We start from the raw sequence: 15,376 nt of genomic DNA, 5'->3' as shown, positions 1-15,376 counted from the left end.
AGTGGAAAAATAAAATGAAGGAAAACCTTATCTGCTTCAAAATGTTTATTGTGAAACAAAAGATTCACATTATTACAAGTTCCCAAGGGGCTGCTCAATGGGAACTGCTGACTGAAAAAAAAAAAAAAAAAAAAGACTTTCTGCTCTAGGCTCTAGTGGGAAATATACTACGTTACGTTCAGAGATGTCTGACACCTGAACAAAACTCCATCAGAGCTAAAGTGCAAGCAGTCAGAAGACCCTCCCTGGTTTCTAGTACTGCAGGGGCTAGTGCAGTCAGGGTCGTATGGTACAATTCAAGCAAACTCCCACATTGTTCAAATAAGGCTGGAAGGCAAATTCTAGGCCAGATGTGAAAACATAGTAACTTTAAAGTCTTCAATACAATAAATTTGATGAAAATGCCCAGGATAATAGGCCATCTCAGTCTTTTGCATGTCTGAGAGTCCTGGGGTGTTTTGGCAATAATTGTAGCCCTCTGGCTCTCATTTTCAAAAGATGAGACCTTCAGTCACTTAAGCATCCATTGAGAGTTTGCTGGCAGCAGGCTTGCTGGACGCCACTCTCCTCGGAGACAATCACATGAATCGAGATGGCCTCACAAGCCCCCAGTGAGCATCCAGGTTCCTCCCATTTGTATAAGCTAAGCTTTGGTAACCCCTGCATAAGAATACCCGTCATGCTGCACTGTGGTCATGAGAGCTGGACACCTATGAGCAAGAGACTTAAAAACAGAGAACAAACACTGCTGGACACTACTGATGTGCCGGGGGCTCCTCTTAAGGCTGGGGGCGCCCCCTTCCTGGGCGCCCAGGCTCTCACCCAGCACTGTCCTGGGCATCCTGTTTCCTCTGAGAAGCACGTCTTCCTTCACCCTCCACCCGACCTGGACTCCACCAGGCACACTAGCCCTCGCCCATCAAGGCCAAGGCAAACGTGCCTTCCCTGGAAATTGAACTCTGACAAGACAGAGCAGCTTCCGCCATGGCCCGCTGAGAGCAGCTAGGATCCCCGCTGTTGCGGAGGTTGCTGTGCCAAATCATAACTCCTCTGTTCCCCTGTCTGAGCCCCCACAAATCTCTGAGCGCCTCTGGAGCAGAGGCCTCATCTTAATGCATGGAAGAAATTACAGCCGTGACACCAGAATCCTGTCATTTCAAAAGGGACAACAGCCGGCCAGTATACTTTGGCCGACACTCAGGTGAGACTGCCAGGAGCAAGAAGCCGTTCCAAATTCCAAATCTGCCTCAGGAACACCCTGTTTGGTCAGGGAAAACCAAGACCGCTCTTCAAACTAAGTCTGAAATGACACACACAACACCCGCTGGCACAGCGCGAGGCACGCACCATTACAAAACCTGTGTTTAGTCTCGGGCAAAAATAAACTGCAATTCAGTCAAAACTAATAAAATATTCATACTTTTAATATTAAGGGATGAAGAAGCAATGTTTCTGAAAGGATTTCTATTCCAACAGGCTCCTTACTGACTTTAATTTTAGAATTAAAATGAGATAGAATTAAAAAAAAACAGCGCATCAATTGTATATCTTTGGTGTCATCACAACTGTAGTGTCAATTACTATTTGGAAACCTAAGAGCATTATTTTATCTCCAGGAAAAGTTAGCTAGGTAAAGGAAATTAACCGGAAGTATTCTCTGTACTTAAAATTTGCTTTGAAGCATCATCTCATTTTATTCAAATTTACTTTCTCCATGAACACTTTTTCAGAATTCCAACCATCACAGAGCTTAACATTCACTAGACTATTCTAGAAATTACCATCGACATCTCAACATTAGCTGCAGTATTCTATGTCAGCCTAAGCCTGCTCTTCCAGTAAAACAGTAGTCTGAAGAAGGAAGGAGCCTTGCCATAGTCGTTTCTGTGTCTATCCCAGAACAGGAGAAGGCTGGGCACACCAGATACCCAGAATACTTGCTCCTCATCAGACAGATTTAGGCACAGAAACAGCCTCATCAACCATAGCCTCTAAAAATCAAACAAGTAAAAAGGACATAAACCAAAACTATAACCCGGTAATCTCATTTCTGAGACACTTGCACCCCACCCAATCCAGAAACTATGAAAATTATATAAATAAAGATGTTCACTCAAGATTATTTATAACAGCCCATTAGAGTCAATCAGTACGAACCATCAGAGGATCTGAGTAACAAGGGCACAGATAAGTTGTCCCTCATGGGCACATTAGTCAGCCTTCTTAGCAAGATAGAGATCAAATCTAATAACATGTTAAGTATGGGCATAATACACAATTGCCGTTATACTCAATTACAACTGTAAAAACATGGATATTAAAAGAAATGGAAGCTATAAAATTATTGTCCTTGCGTTATGTTGTTAAAAACTATGAGCAATTTAAAGTTTTCTCTTTTTTCTAAAATCTTTACTGTTGTTAGGTTGTTTTTATAATTAAAAATTGAGGGGCTGAGGCTGTAGCTCAGTGGTAAAGCACTTGCCCCACATGCATGAGGCACTGAGTTCAATCCTCAGCACCACATAAAAATAAATAAAGATACTGTGTGTTCATCTAAAAAAAAAAAATTTTTTTGAAGTGTTTTCTTTCGAACTCGTCACCAAAAAGTTCAAATAGATATGTGGTTGAGCATGTGATTTTTCTCTGCCAAAAATGAAAATTAATCCAAGATGAGGCCGTACCTTGACCTTTTCAACAACCTGAGGTTATGAACGTGACCAAAGTCCTATCAGACCAAACACCAAGCAGCTTGGACTAGTGTTGAAGGCAGTACCGACGTTTGGGTGAATCTGAGGGGAGGTGCTCTGGGGCCCTCAATGCAGCTGGCTTTCTCACAATGTGATTGTCCACAGTGAAAACTTCGATCTTAGAAAAATGTTCTAGGGGGCTTCCTTTATTTAATTGATATGTTGAACCATAGTCTTAATTCAAGTACATATAGCTATTGAGCATCTTGTGTGTGTACAAACCACCATACTAAGAGCTGCAGGGAATTTAAAAAGAGAAATCCAGGCAAGTGGTACACATCTGTAATCCCAGGGACTCCAGAGGCTGATGCAGGAGAATTGCAAGTTTGAGGCTAGCCTTAGCAACTTAGCAAAATCCTGTCTCAAAATAAAAAGGGCTTTGGATGCAGCTCAGTGGTCAAGTATTCCCTAGGTTCAATCCCTAGTGCAAAAAAAAAAAAAGAAAAAAGTGAAAACCCTGTGTAATTACCGCCTTCAGTGATTATGATTTTAGTGAAGGGGAGAGGAAACTCTGGAGCCAGAAAGCCTGAATACAAGGCTAAATATAATGGTTGTGGCAAATATTAGGCAAATACTGGGTAAGGTCATAAGGTATCTGTTTGGGTGAGCATTTCAGACAGTGATGAGGCACAGACACAGAAGCAGGTGAGGGCAAATAGGAGGGGAAGGGGCCAAGAAGGAAACTCTGGGGCCAGAGCATTCAGGATGTCAGAGGACAAGGACCGAGGGTGGGAGGGAAGAGTCCGGTGGAAGGAATGGGCTGCAGAACAGGGATCAGGGCTATGAATGTAGTCCTTGCAGCCAGGTGGGCAAAGGGCAGGAATACTGTCAATACTGTTGGGAAGGGGAAGCCGATGACGTCCCAGAGGAGCCTCCCAGTCGTGCACGAGGCATTTCCCAGAATACCACAGGCCACTGCATGGACACGCACAGCAAAAGAGGGTAAGGAAAGAATAAAAAGAAACAGGAGCACCATCGGGGCCAGCTCTCAGGAACCTGCTGGAAAAAGGAAAAGAGTAGAAAGGACTTTGAGTAGAGGAGGATGTGAAGTCGAAGAAGAGGCTGGTTTTTTTTTCATTATTATTATTCATATAAAATTAACGTGGAAGTGCCAGAACATTCTGTTTTCTATTTAACAGCTCGATTTTTTTTCTAGCACCATTTTTTAATTCCCTTCTCATTCATAGTGATTCCTCTTTGAGAGCTGTACATTAGAGCTGTGGACAGTGGTTTCTGGGCCACGACTCCTTTCGGTGGTCTGTGCATTCTTGCACCAGGAGCATCTGAATGAAATCATCATCGTTGTATTAGAATCAGCTTTAACATCTGGAAGAAGTGCCACCTCATTTTTCCCTTTTCTAAATGTTAGTTATCATTGCCCAACTTCTTCTTGCACTCCTTCTTTTTAGGAGTTTATATTCTCATTTATTGAAGTTTTTTTTTTTTTTTTTTTAAGCATAAAGCAGTCCCCAAAGGGGAGAGAACCTCCGTCCTGAGGAGAGAGGAGCTCGGGGTCTCAGCTTCCCTCTTCCCTCGCCCTTCCTCCCGTTCCTCCTGTTCCCTCCCCTGACCTGCCACTCACATGCCAAAGTTCTTGCTTCTGAAAGTTCCACCATTGGCTGGGCACTGCAAGTGGCTGCTTCCCATCTTCAGCAGTTTAAACCCCAGCCTCATCAATTTAGCAAAACTCAACACTTTACCTGCCCATTGAACACACCCATATGCCTCCCAGGCCTTCCTATCCCACTCTCTCTGGGTCGTGAGTTTGGTTAAAATAATATAAAACTTTAGTTTGCTTATTTAAGTCTGTCCTTAAGAGCAGGTGTGGCAGACCGACTCTGGGTGACCCTTACTCCCCGTGTAATTCCCTCCCTTTGGGTCTGAGCTTCTAATCAAAAGCATATGGCAAAGTTAAGAGACTTTGAAGACGCACTATGGTCCTAATAGGTTGGTTCTGGGTTATCCTAAGTGGGCCTGACCTGGCCAGGGTGCAGCCGTAAGAGGGTCCAGGCCGCCCCTGAATCTGGGAGCTGGGAGGAAGGAGCGTGGCTCTCACTGTTGTGGACCTCTAAGGAGCAGGACGTTGTCAATTCTACAGCCACGAGGATGTGAATCTGCCCCTGGGCTGCAGGGGACCTGGCAGCTTGTCCCCAGTCAAGCCCCCGAGGAGGGCTCAGCCTAGCCAGCACCTTCACTCCATCCTCTGAGATGCTGGACCTCAAAGGAACCTAGGTTATCATCTGACCCACGGAGCAATCAGACAAAAAATTTTAAAAAGGCATTTGAAGTCGCCTTAATGCCAGTGTGTAGTGATTTGTGATGTAGCAATAGAAATGTGTTTTAATTAAGAGACTTCCCTTTGCCTTTCAATTACTGTTTGCAATCACACCAATGTCACCTCTCTAGGTTGACCCCTCCCTTGAAGGAAGTCAGGGCCACATTCCTGGCATTCTAAGGCTTCCCCTACCTGGACGTCTTTGTTCTGACTTAGTTCCCATCTGGTGAGGATACTGTTTAAAACACTATTCCTAAAGAGGGCATTGGGGGGGGGGCGGTGACTTCTGTACCCTTCAATAGACAGCCATGTCTTTCTTTCGCCATCAAATACGGATGACCTTTTGATGCCCAGTCTTTTTTCCTTAAAAATATGGCTCCACTGTTGTCTACCTTCCTTAGAGAGAAGAGCAGCTCAAGCTGGTGGACTCTCTTTCCCTTATGTGCAACTCTACCTATGGGCAGAATCCTGAGAAAATTTCTCTTTATCCTAGGATTCTACCCAGAAATCTCAACTTGTGCGTCACCCTCATCAATCACTCCAGGCACCCGTTTTATTGAAACAAGGTTTCCCTTCAGCTGGTCGCCGTCTTCCCTTTGAAGTCAGTCAATTCTGCTTTGTCTCCATGTGTCCCTTCTCCCGGAGCATCTGTCACTCCGATGGAAGCAGTTCCCTCAGATCTTTTCTCCACATTTCCTATCTTTTCACTCATGGTTTCCATTTCCTCATATTTTTATGTCTTTCATAAAGTGGTTCCTCCTTTTGCTTTTCCAGATCCAGATTCAATTTGGGGTGGTACACATTACTTTTTTCACTTCCTCTCCAGTGGTTAGAGACTCAATTTTGTTTTCCCTTCCCTCGATTTCCTTCTCCTTTTCCCTTTCCCTTCTCCTCCTCTCTCTCGGAGTTGCTAGTACCATCTCCCCGTCCTGGTTGGGCTGGAGGGCGGCCATCACGACACACAGGTGACACTAGAGATCCTCCCCCAGTGCTGGATGGGCCAGCCAACTGGGTCCTGTCTGCTGAGGCCTGGGGCAGAGAGAGGCCTCCAGTTTGGGGTTCCTGGGGCTCTCACCCAGTGGGAGTGGAGTGAGATTATTTTCTCCTAACCACACAATAAATAAAGGGCTAGCTTAGCCCTGGGGCGATTCTCTTAAAGGGCAGCCCATATATGTGAGGTCAGGGGACACCTCTGCCTCATAGAGTCCCACACAGCACATTTACAGGTGCTTCCTTTCAACGAGCTGAGGGGGCCTTTCAGGCACAGATGTCCACTGTCCAAGTCCTTGGTGCTCCCTGCGGTTCCGTCCCCTATTCCTGCTTCAAGCAAAGGCCCCCAGACCTACACCCTTTTGAAAACCCAGATCTTCAGATGTGTTGGAGACTCCTCTGCACGGTCTACCTCCTCAGGTCACCTCCAGCAGAGAGCAGGGGCATGGGAGCATTGACTGTGAACCAGACCTGCCATCTTCCCACCAAGTGACCTGCTTCTTCTTCCACTGTCCCCTGCATGGCCTCTCACCTACACCTCCCAAGCCACCTTAATAATGCTTTTTGTTTCCAGCTCTTTATACATTCAACAGAAGAGAGAGCTGGGAATCAAGAAGAAGGAAAGGGTGAGAGATTTTTTTTTTCAGTTTATCAGAAAGAAACTTAAGACTTGCAAATTGGTCTCCCCAGACCCCAAAACCATTCCAGCCTCAGTATTGATTTTGATTCTAAACAGATTCATGCTCTAATTAGAGGCATATGCATTAAAGTGGAGGAAGCCAGGAGGAGGTCATCAGGAGCCAGCTGGCTCAGGAAGGCCAAGAACCGCTCACCTTTGTACTCTGCCAGGCACACACACTCGTAGCCATTAACGAGGTCCCTGCAGGTCGCCGTGTTCAGGCACGGAGCAGAGAGGCACTCGTTGTATTCCTCCTCGCAGTACAGACCGTGGTATCCTGGGGACAGAGAGAAAGGCCTGCCGTCAGATAAACCCCACTTAGAACCTGCCCTGGACCAGCCTGCTAGGAAGGTACCAGGTACTCCCTGGAGAGAGCCCCAGACAGCTGGGGTTGGGGAGCTGGATCTTACAGGGTAAGACTGAACTGTGGATTTGGGGGGAGGCTATCAACAACAAAAGTATCCTTATTGCGCTTTTCTGTGATTCCCAATGTGGAAGATGTGATCCCATTTAGCCACTGGAGGGTATCACAATTTTGTGTCCAGTGGTTCTGATGTGGGGGCGATGGGCACCTCAGTGTGTGGACTAGAGCCTTAGGGGAATGACAAACAGGTTCTTTCAAGGCCAAGAACCATACTTTCCTTCCAGATCAATTAGAAAAATGAACTTAACTAAAGAAAAAAAAATTTAAAGGAGCGTACACCAATGTGTTTCCTTTGTTTCTCAGGTTCACAGAGAAAATCAGCTCCAAGGGCTTAACTGAAATTCCTGATGAAAAATGGGTTTTGTTATTGTTGGTTTAAACATATGACGATGTAAGTTGTAATATTTCAAACTATACTTAATTTTTTGAATTATTAAAAGTGTAATAGGAATAAAGAAAAAGAAATCAGCAATTTGTTGATCAAGATGGCTTTTCCTTGCCTATGTGCAAAACAGGTGTTTATTCCAGGTGAGCAGGAGACAGGGTTCTTGGGGAGTCACTCACGAGGCCCGTGCTGATTTCAACTTTCAACAACATGTGTTGTTGCCAGTTTGCAGGGAATCAGGCCATTTGTCTCCGGCCCTGTCCAAGTAACCAGAAACATGTGTCTTCCAAAATCGCAATTTAGATAAGCAGAAAAAATAACCCCTTGCACTAGTGGGAATCAGAACAACAGGTTTCCCCAGCCCCTTCAACACATCCCATAGCCGACCCCCGAACTCAGAAAGCCCCATTAGAACACGCTAGGGAGTGGAACTGGCTGCTCCTGTGCTTATCGCCAAAGTAGGTTAAGCTCATATTTGCATTATTAACGGAGAACTTTTCAAGTGTGTTGCCACTTCAGTTATTTTTGAACTGCTTTCCAAATTTAGGCAGTGATAATGGCCCCTTTGAAGAGACCTTGACCTACCTAAGACAAATATACTGTGGGTTTCAACTGTTCTATCTTACCCTACTTTTTGTAATTTTAGGGAAATATTTCCTATTACTCTTTATCAGATTATTTCAATCATCTAGGTAAAAAATTCTCAACCAGCAGCAATTCTGTCACTCAGAGGTGACATTTGAGAACCTTTAGAGACATCTGTAGCTGGGGTGAGGGGACAGGGCATCTATCAGGTAGGAACAAGGATGCTGCTAAGCATGTGGCAATGCATAGGACCCCCCAAGACCCAGAGTAAGGACTTTGGATCAGAGAATAGCAAACTCTAGCCCACAGGCCAAATCCATCCACCCTGGCTCTGTAAATAAGACTGCACTTAAAACATGGCCACCTGCTTTTATGTCAGCTGTGTTTATGTCTCCTGTGGCTGCTTCCTCACTGCAGCAGCAGGCTGGGTAGTTGCTCCAGAGACCTGTGGGCTTCAAGGCCTGCATATTTACTATCTGGCCCTTATAGAACACATTTGCTGAGTCCTGATCTTAGGTAATTGGAAGATCTTTCTTCTTATAGGAGTTTTGGGTCCTTATCAAATCATGCTTTGCAAACACTTCCTCCCATTCCACAGGCCACCGTTTCTCTCTGCTGATGGTTTCCTTTGCTGCTCAGAGGCCTTTGGTTTGATGCAGTGGCTCTGATCTATTTTTGCACCTGTGGCCTGGGATTTCGATATCCAAGAAATCACTGCCAAGACCAATGCTATGAGGCTGCTCCTCTGGGTTTTCTTCTAGGACGTCCACAGTTTCAGGTCTTGCATTAAGTCTTTAATCCATTCCAAGTTTACTTGTGTGTATGGTGTAAGTAATGGCACTGGGTAAGAGGTACATGAAAAGATACTTGACATCATTAATCATCAGGGAAGCGCAAATCAAAACTACCGTGAGATATTACATCATACCTGTTAAGATCGCCATTATAAAACAAATAAAACAAACATCATAAGTATTAATGAGGATGTAGAGAAACTGGAACCGTTGGGCCATGTTGATGGAAATTCCAATGGTGCAGCTGCCATGGAAAACAGTAATGAGATCCCTCCAAAAATAAAGATAAGACACCATATGATCCAGCAATCCTGTTTCTGGGTATTTATCCCAAAGCACTGAAAACAGGGTCTCAAAGATGTATTAGTACTCCATGTTCACTGTAGTGGAAACAGAATGTCCAGAATGTCCATCAACAGATGAATGAATTTTAAAAAGTGACACATACATACACACACAGAGGAATATTACTCAGGTTTAAAAAAAAGAGGAACTCTTGTCATAGGCTACAACATGGACAAACCTTCAGCCCATAGTGCTAGGTGAAATGAACCGGCCACAGAAGGACAGGTATTGCCGATTCTCCTTACAGGAGGTCAAACTCACAGAAATAAACAGTAGGATATTGGCTGACAGGGGGCTGGAAGAGGAGGAGACAGGGAGTGACTGTTGTGTTGCACAAGGGCACACACGATAAACAGCTCTTCAGTGTACATTGGAAAATTCATTAAGAGCGTAGACTTCTTGTTGTTTCTGATAGCAATAAATATATGTATGGATAAAGAGTTAAATGTCCTTCATCTCCTTTTCCTGATTTTGAAAACTTTTTTAGGGTCAGGACAAACAGCACCGTTTTGATGGTGTTTGGTCTCCCCTCCCCACAGGTTTTTATCCACCAGGAAGGCTAATACATGACTACACAAGTCTTTACCTTCTGGATTGAGGTGTTATATACACAGATAGAAATCAAAATCAAGTCTCACGAAGTCATCCCTAGTTGTTTCATATTTTGAAAACAGTATCATCATCTTTTTCTACTAGCAACCTGAAAAGCAAATGAGGAAGTTATTTTACAGAGATAATTGAGCTGACTCTGTTTTTCTTCCTTGGGGGAAACATAGATAAAGGTTTCATATTCTAAAACTGTTTCTTCAGAGATGGTAACATTTAAATGTCTTTATAGAAATGTCAAGACACCCTTTACACTTGATGCCAAAGAGCCTAAATCAGACTGAATAAAAAGGCATTCCTTCCAAAAGAGAAGAGTTCTGGGAAAATGAGGCAGCCTCCTCCTGCTGATAATCAATTCAGGCAAACAAAGTAGCTCAGGGCGGTATGCCCGGGACATGAAAAATAAGCTGGTCCAAAGCAATTCTTAAAAATCAAATAAGAGACCAGAAGGGCGGGATCAGAGTGGCTCTCCAGGGTGCTGCTCTTCAGCACCAACACTCCGTCTCCATATGATGTGCTCCTGAATATTCAGCTCCAACAACTGCTTTTGACTTGAGAGAACACAGCACCTGGGCAAGGGAGTGAGAGCAGCCATGTTTACACTAAGTGGATGGCTTCATCGACACAGAGAAGTAGAACCAGGGCAACACAGGATCAGGTGAGGACCAGCTGAACTTTGGCCATGTCTACCGGGGGCCTTGCTGGGACACCAGGTAGCACAGGCAGCTTTTGGAAATATGGGTGTGAATGGCATAGAAAGAGCACTTTGGGACTAGCTGCCTGGAAGGTGTGTTGAAGTTTTCCCCCCGAGAATGGAAAGGGAAGAAAGAAGGCACCAAGGTCAGATCTCAGAGATGTCAGGTGGACAATAAAAACCTAGATCAGCACGCTGGGCAAGGACCAGGTGGAGGAGAAAAAGAGCCCAAGGCACACAGTGTGGAGGGCAGGGAGGGGAGGAAGTCAGGGGGACTGGATAGGAGGCCAAGGGACCTTGCAGGAATGACAACTGGATTCGAGGAGCAGGAGGTCACTGGAGCCCCTCAAAACCACACATCTTAACAGGGTTAAGAGGATGTCGGTGAGAGGATGTTTTGGAGGCTAGAGGTGGGAAGAGTTCTTACCACAAGGGTTGGAACTTTCTACTAGAATTCAGTGGGTAGAGACCAGAGATACTTAACACCTTGCAATGTCAAGGATTCTTCCGCACAACAAAGAAAGGTCTGGCATCCTTCAAACTTTGGACTCTCCCTCCTGGAGGTTCATGTAATTGAAAACTCTGTTGATACTGTCCTGGACTAGAAGCTCACTGCTGATCCCAGGTTAGAGTTAGACTGGGTTCTCCTGAAAGGTCTCCTGGATACCCAAGAGACAACCATACCCACAGTTGCTCACCATTTTGGAAAATGACCTCGCTGGTAGAATTTCGGTCACCAAGAAAGAACAAACACCTGTAACAGTATAAGATGAAAACAAAAATATTGCATTCTCAGAGAGTTTTCTGACAGATCTATGCAAAACACTCCCACCCCAGTTACTCATCACAGCTGAGTGATCTCCATCTTTATCTCCATCATAGCACTTGGAACTGGATGAAATCATATTTCTCTACTTGGTTACCGTTTCTCTTCCCCACTATGATATAAATTTGAAGGTCAAGGCCACAGCTGCAGTGTTCACAGCTGTACCACAGTTATCTGGTACAGAAAAACTATACACATCATAGTTCAATCAATACCCCAAAACGCTACCAGCAGCACCCACTTAAGATGTGCCTGTGATGGCTGGGGCTTCCAGGTGCCCCAGGCACAGAGCTAAATGGCAGGGCCTCCCACCTTCAAGGAGCAGCAACATTAGTGCCACCTGCTGGGGGTCAGGCCCTTTATGTGTGTTGACTTGTTTAATTGTTAATCCTTATGCAAATCCAAAGGTGTGGGCAGGACTGGTCCCAGTTACAGGGGGAATTAAATAAGAATGGCAGAGCAAAGAAATGGGCCAAAGCCACCCAGTCAAACCTCCGAGCTCCTCCTGCTTCCCCATCTTGTCCCCAAGATGCATGCTAGTGCTAGTTTGCTGGGGGGACGTGGTAGGAAGGGGGGGGTGACATAACAAGGTACCACAGACCAGTTCTATAAACAACAGAAAGCTCTTTTCTCTCCGTTCTGGGGGCTGGAAGTCCAATGCCAAGCTGTGAGCAGGTTCCGTTTGCCCTCTGACTCTCTCCTTGTCTTAGATGGCGACCTTCTCACCGAGTCTCACGTGGCTGCTTCTCTGTATGTGAACATCCCTGGAACACTTCTTCTAAGGCCCCCAGTGCTGTTGGGTCAGAGACCCACCCTCTTGGTCTCGCTGAATGCTCATTACCTTTTTAAAAATTCTATCTCCAAAGGCACATTGGGGGTTAAGACTTCAGGGCACAGATTTTGGAAGGACATGATTCAGTCGGTAACATTTCAGATCAGGTTTTTTCAACCCCAGGACTACAGAAGTTCCCTCTTATCTGGAGTTTCGCTTTCTGCAGTTTCAGTTATCTGCAGCAAATGGTGGCCTGGAAATATTAAATGGAAAATTCCAGAAATAAACAATTCAGAAGTTGTAAATTGCATGCTCCTCTGAGTAGCATGATAAAATCTCACACCATCTCTCTCTGTCCTGCCTGGGACATGAATCATCCCCTTTTCCGGGCTATATTCTAGGTGAGCTCAGGGGGAACCAGCCCTCACTACCTGCACGCTGTGCACCGTGGATTTAACCCACCAAGGTTCAAAAATATTGGGAAAAAGGCTGCCTTTGACTGAACAGGTACAGAGTGTTTTTCTTGCCACTATTCCCTAAACAATACAAAAAGCAGCTATTTGCATAGCATTTACATTCTGTTAGTTACTATAAATAATCTAGAGACATTTAAAGTATACGAGAGGATGTAGGTAGACCATATGCATAGACTACACCATTTTACACAGAGGACCTGAGCATTGCAGGTTGGGGTATCCATAGGGGAGGGGCACTGGAACCAGCACCACCCAAATGCCAATGGATGACCATACAGAGTTTGGCACTTCACCTGGTGTCAGGTATCCACTGGGGGTCTTGGAATGGATCCCATGGATAAGGGGGACGCTGCATTGACATGCTCGACCAGGTCAGAGCTGCCCCGTACATTGCAGGGTGCCCAGCAGCAGCAGCCCTGCACTCTTCGTGCTGGATTTCAGGGGTACCACCCCACCCTGGTTGTGATGATTTAAAGGGTCTCCAGATGTGGTCACATATCTGTTGGAGCACAAAAATTTCTTTTGAGACCCACTGTCCTAGATCCTCTTTATGAGAGCAACTTGGGGGGATTTGAGGAACCACAGTTTTCAAATGGCTGCACAGAGTGAGAGCAAATCCCGCCAAGGCATGAGTGTTCGGGAAGTGCTGCAGGACATCTGCCCTGTGGACATCTGTCCTGTGGTCTGCGGTAACACCAACCCCTGGGGTGACTCCAGCAGTGCTATCCCATGGATATCCCGAGGCTGGGTCACACCCAAGAAATGGGAGAGAGGGAGGAATGACAGGGACAGCCCACCTGGAGGTATGTGAGGAACCCCCTGGCATGTCCGTCACCAGGCTGAGGATCATCCAGGCTCCCATCAATCTGGCTGATGGAGCTGCCGTCTAGGAAGAGCTGTTCCTGCTCTTTGGTGAGATGGTGACAGCCCATCACGGATGAGTGGCAGGTGAAGGTCCTGTCTGAAGAGGCGCTATTCTCCCCACAGACAGGAGAGTTCTTCTCCACCAGATCCTCATTCCCTCTCATAGGATCCCAAGACAACGCCAGCTAATCTTTCCAGCAAGACAGCGCTGGCCCACACCAGCTACCCCTGGCCTGGCCTGTCACATGTCACACTGAGAAATCCAGATCTGTAAGACTCTGGCTTTCACACCTGGGGTGACAAATTCTGGCAACTCATCCTTTTGTGTCACCTCTGGAGGGTGATGTAGGTTTCCTGCCACCTCAGAAAGAGCAGAGAAGCAGGACCTTCAAGGAACCGTTACAACATGTCCAGGAGAGCAGGTCAGGCCCCACGGCTCCCTCCCCCAGCGCACACTGGTTCAAGGGAGGTGAGGGAGGGTTTAGAGTGCTCTGGGGGCTTGGGGTTTGTTTTTGCTTGGCGGTTGAGCTGAAGGAAGTGGGAGTGTGGGGACCGTCCTGGTAAGGGTGTGTTGCAACTCAAGGATGCTCACCTCCTTTCCATGTGAGCAGATGAAATGTGAGGGCCCATGACTCCCTGATTCAAGTCTAGGCAGCTCCCAAGAGATCAAATCCTCTCCCTCGCCCCTAGAGGTTAAAGATATGGGCACAGAGAGTGCCATCCTACTCTATCAGTAGGACTGTGAGCTTCCAAATTCTGGTGGAACTCATGAGGGACACAGTCCTGCGGCACTGTGGGGTGTCAGCTGGTGCTTTCATTTCTCTATGGCAAAGCTTTATGGCAAGGGAAACTATGTGTCTGTCTCCCTCGTGTCTCTTCGCCGCTAGGTTCATACTAGGAATCTATTTAGAACAGAAAAAATAAAGCCAGGGTGTCTCCCCTGCCTACATTAATCCTATCAAGCACCCAGATGCTCTCTCTAAACAGACCTGCTGATGTTGAACATGCGCACCTTCCACTGAGCAGCCACACCCGCGACACACACGATAAAGCATGAAAACGTGTGTGAACAGGAAGTGTTCTAAGTAAACCCAGAACGTTATTGGTGCATGAGGACCAGCTGTGGAGATCACTTCTTTCTATTACTCCCTAATTTCTTTTCCTATTATTGCTCATGGCACCTGGACCAGAAAAGAAAACATATTTCAAAAGACCCATCCCAGTCAATATTTCCACTCTTGCAGTTCTTACAAACACCGAACTGGAAGGACTGAAGACAGAGGCCGCGTTCAAGTGTTAGGCTGTGAAACCTCCCTGTTATTTGTGATACTGAGCCATCTACAAATTCCCACTTCTCTCCCTGGGCTTCCAAAAGGCTGGATGGTGAAGAGTCGGCTCTAAACACATCCTAACTGCACAAACCAGGTGTTTTCATTCTCTTCACTGCAAAGACCTGCTGCCTTTCACAGCCACTTGGCAGCAGGTGGTGACTCTCTGGGTCTCCTGCTTTGCCTTCTCAATCAATTATCCTTTGGTTCAACAAAGAGCTATCAAATGCCTACTCCGTACCAGGAGGTGTGCTAGTCACTGAGGCCAGACAGTGAGTGAAAGCAGGTGCACTGCCTCCTCTGGGGTACCAAGACAAAGCCGTCAGTCAGCCAGGCCCCGAGGCCCACAACTGTAATCCCAGCAAGTTGGCGGGCTGAGGCAGGAGGATCACAAGTTCAAGGCCAGCCTCAGCAACTTGGTGAGGCCTTGCCTCAAAATGAAAAATAAAAAGGGCTGAGGGTGTGGTCTGCGTTCAATCAAAAGAAAGAAAGATTGACTGATCAAACACCCAAATCCATATAGAATCCGATGGGTGAGCGGAAGTCATACATGGCTGGGAGCAGGGGTAGGGACAGTGGACTGTGC

The 15,376-nt window shown here is 46.1% G+C and overlaps 1 protein-coding gene across 1 annotated transcript in view; it reads right to left on the bottom strand.

The window, feature by feature from the left end:
* Dner (delta/notch like EGF repeat containing) overlaps nt 1-15,376 on the bottom strand; it is a 291,292-nt gene that overhangs the window by 29,832 nt on the left and 246,084 nt on the right. The window contains exon 9 of the mRNA XM_076866521.2: nt 6,846-6,968. Within this exon, the coding sequence (XP_076722636.2) occupies nt 6,846-6,968 (123 nt within the window). The remainder of the gene's footprint in view (nt 1-6,845; nt 6,969-15,376) is intronic.

This window comes from Callospermophilus lateralis, chromosome 9 (genome assembly GCF_048772815.1).
Source record: "Callospermophilus lateralis isolate mCalLat2 chromosome 9, mCalLat2.hap1, whole genome shotgun sequence".
Lineage (NCBI taxonomy): Eukaryota > Metazoa > Chordata > Mammalia > Rodentia > Sciuridae > Callospermophilus > Callospermophilus lateralis.
Note: the sequence above shows the minus strand (reverse complement) of the source record. Positions and strands in the feature narration are given on the sequence as shown.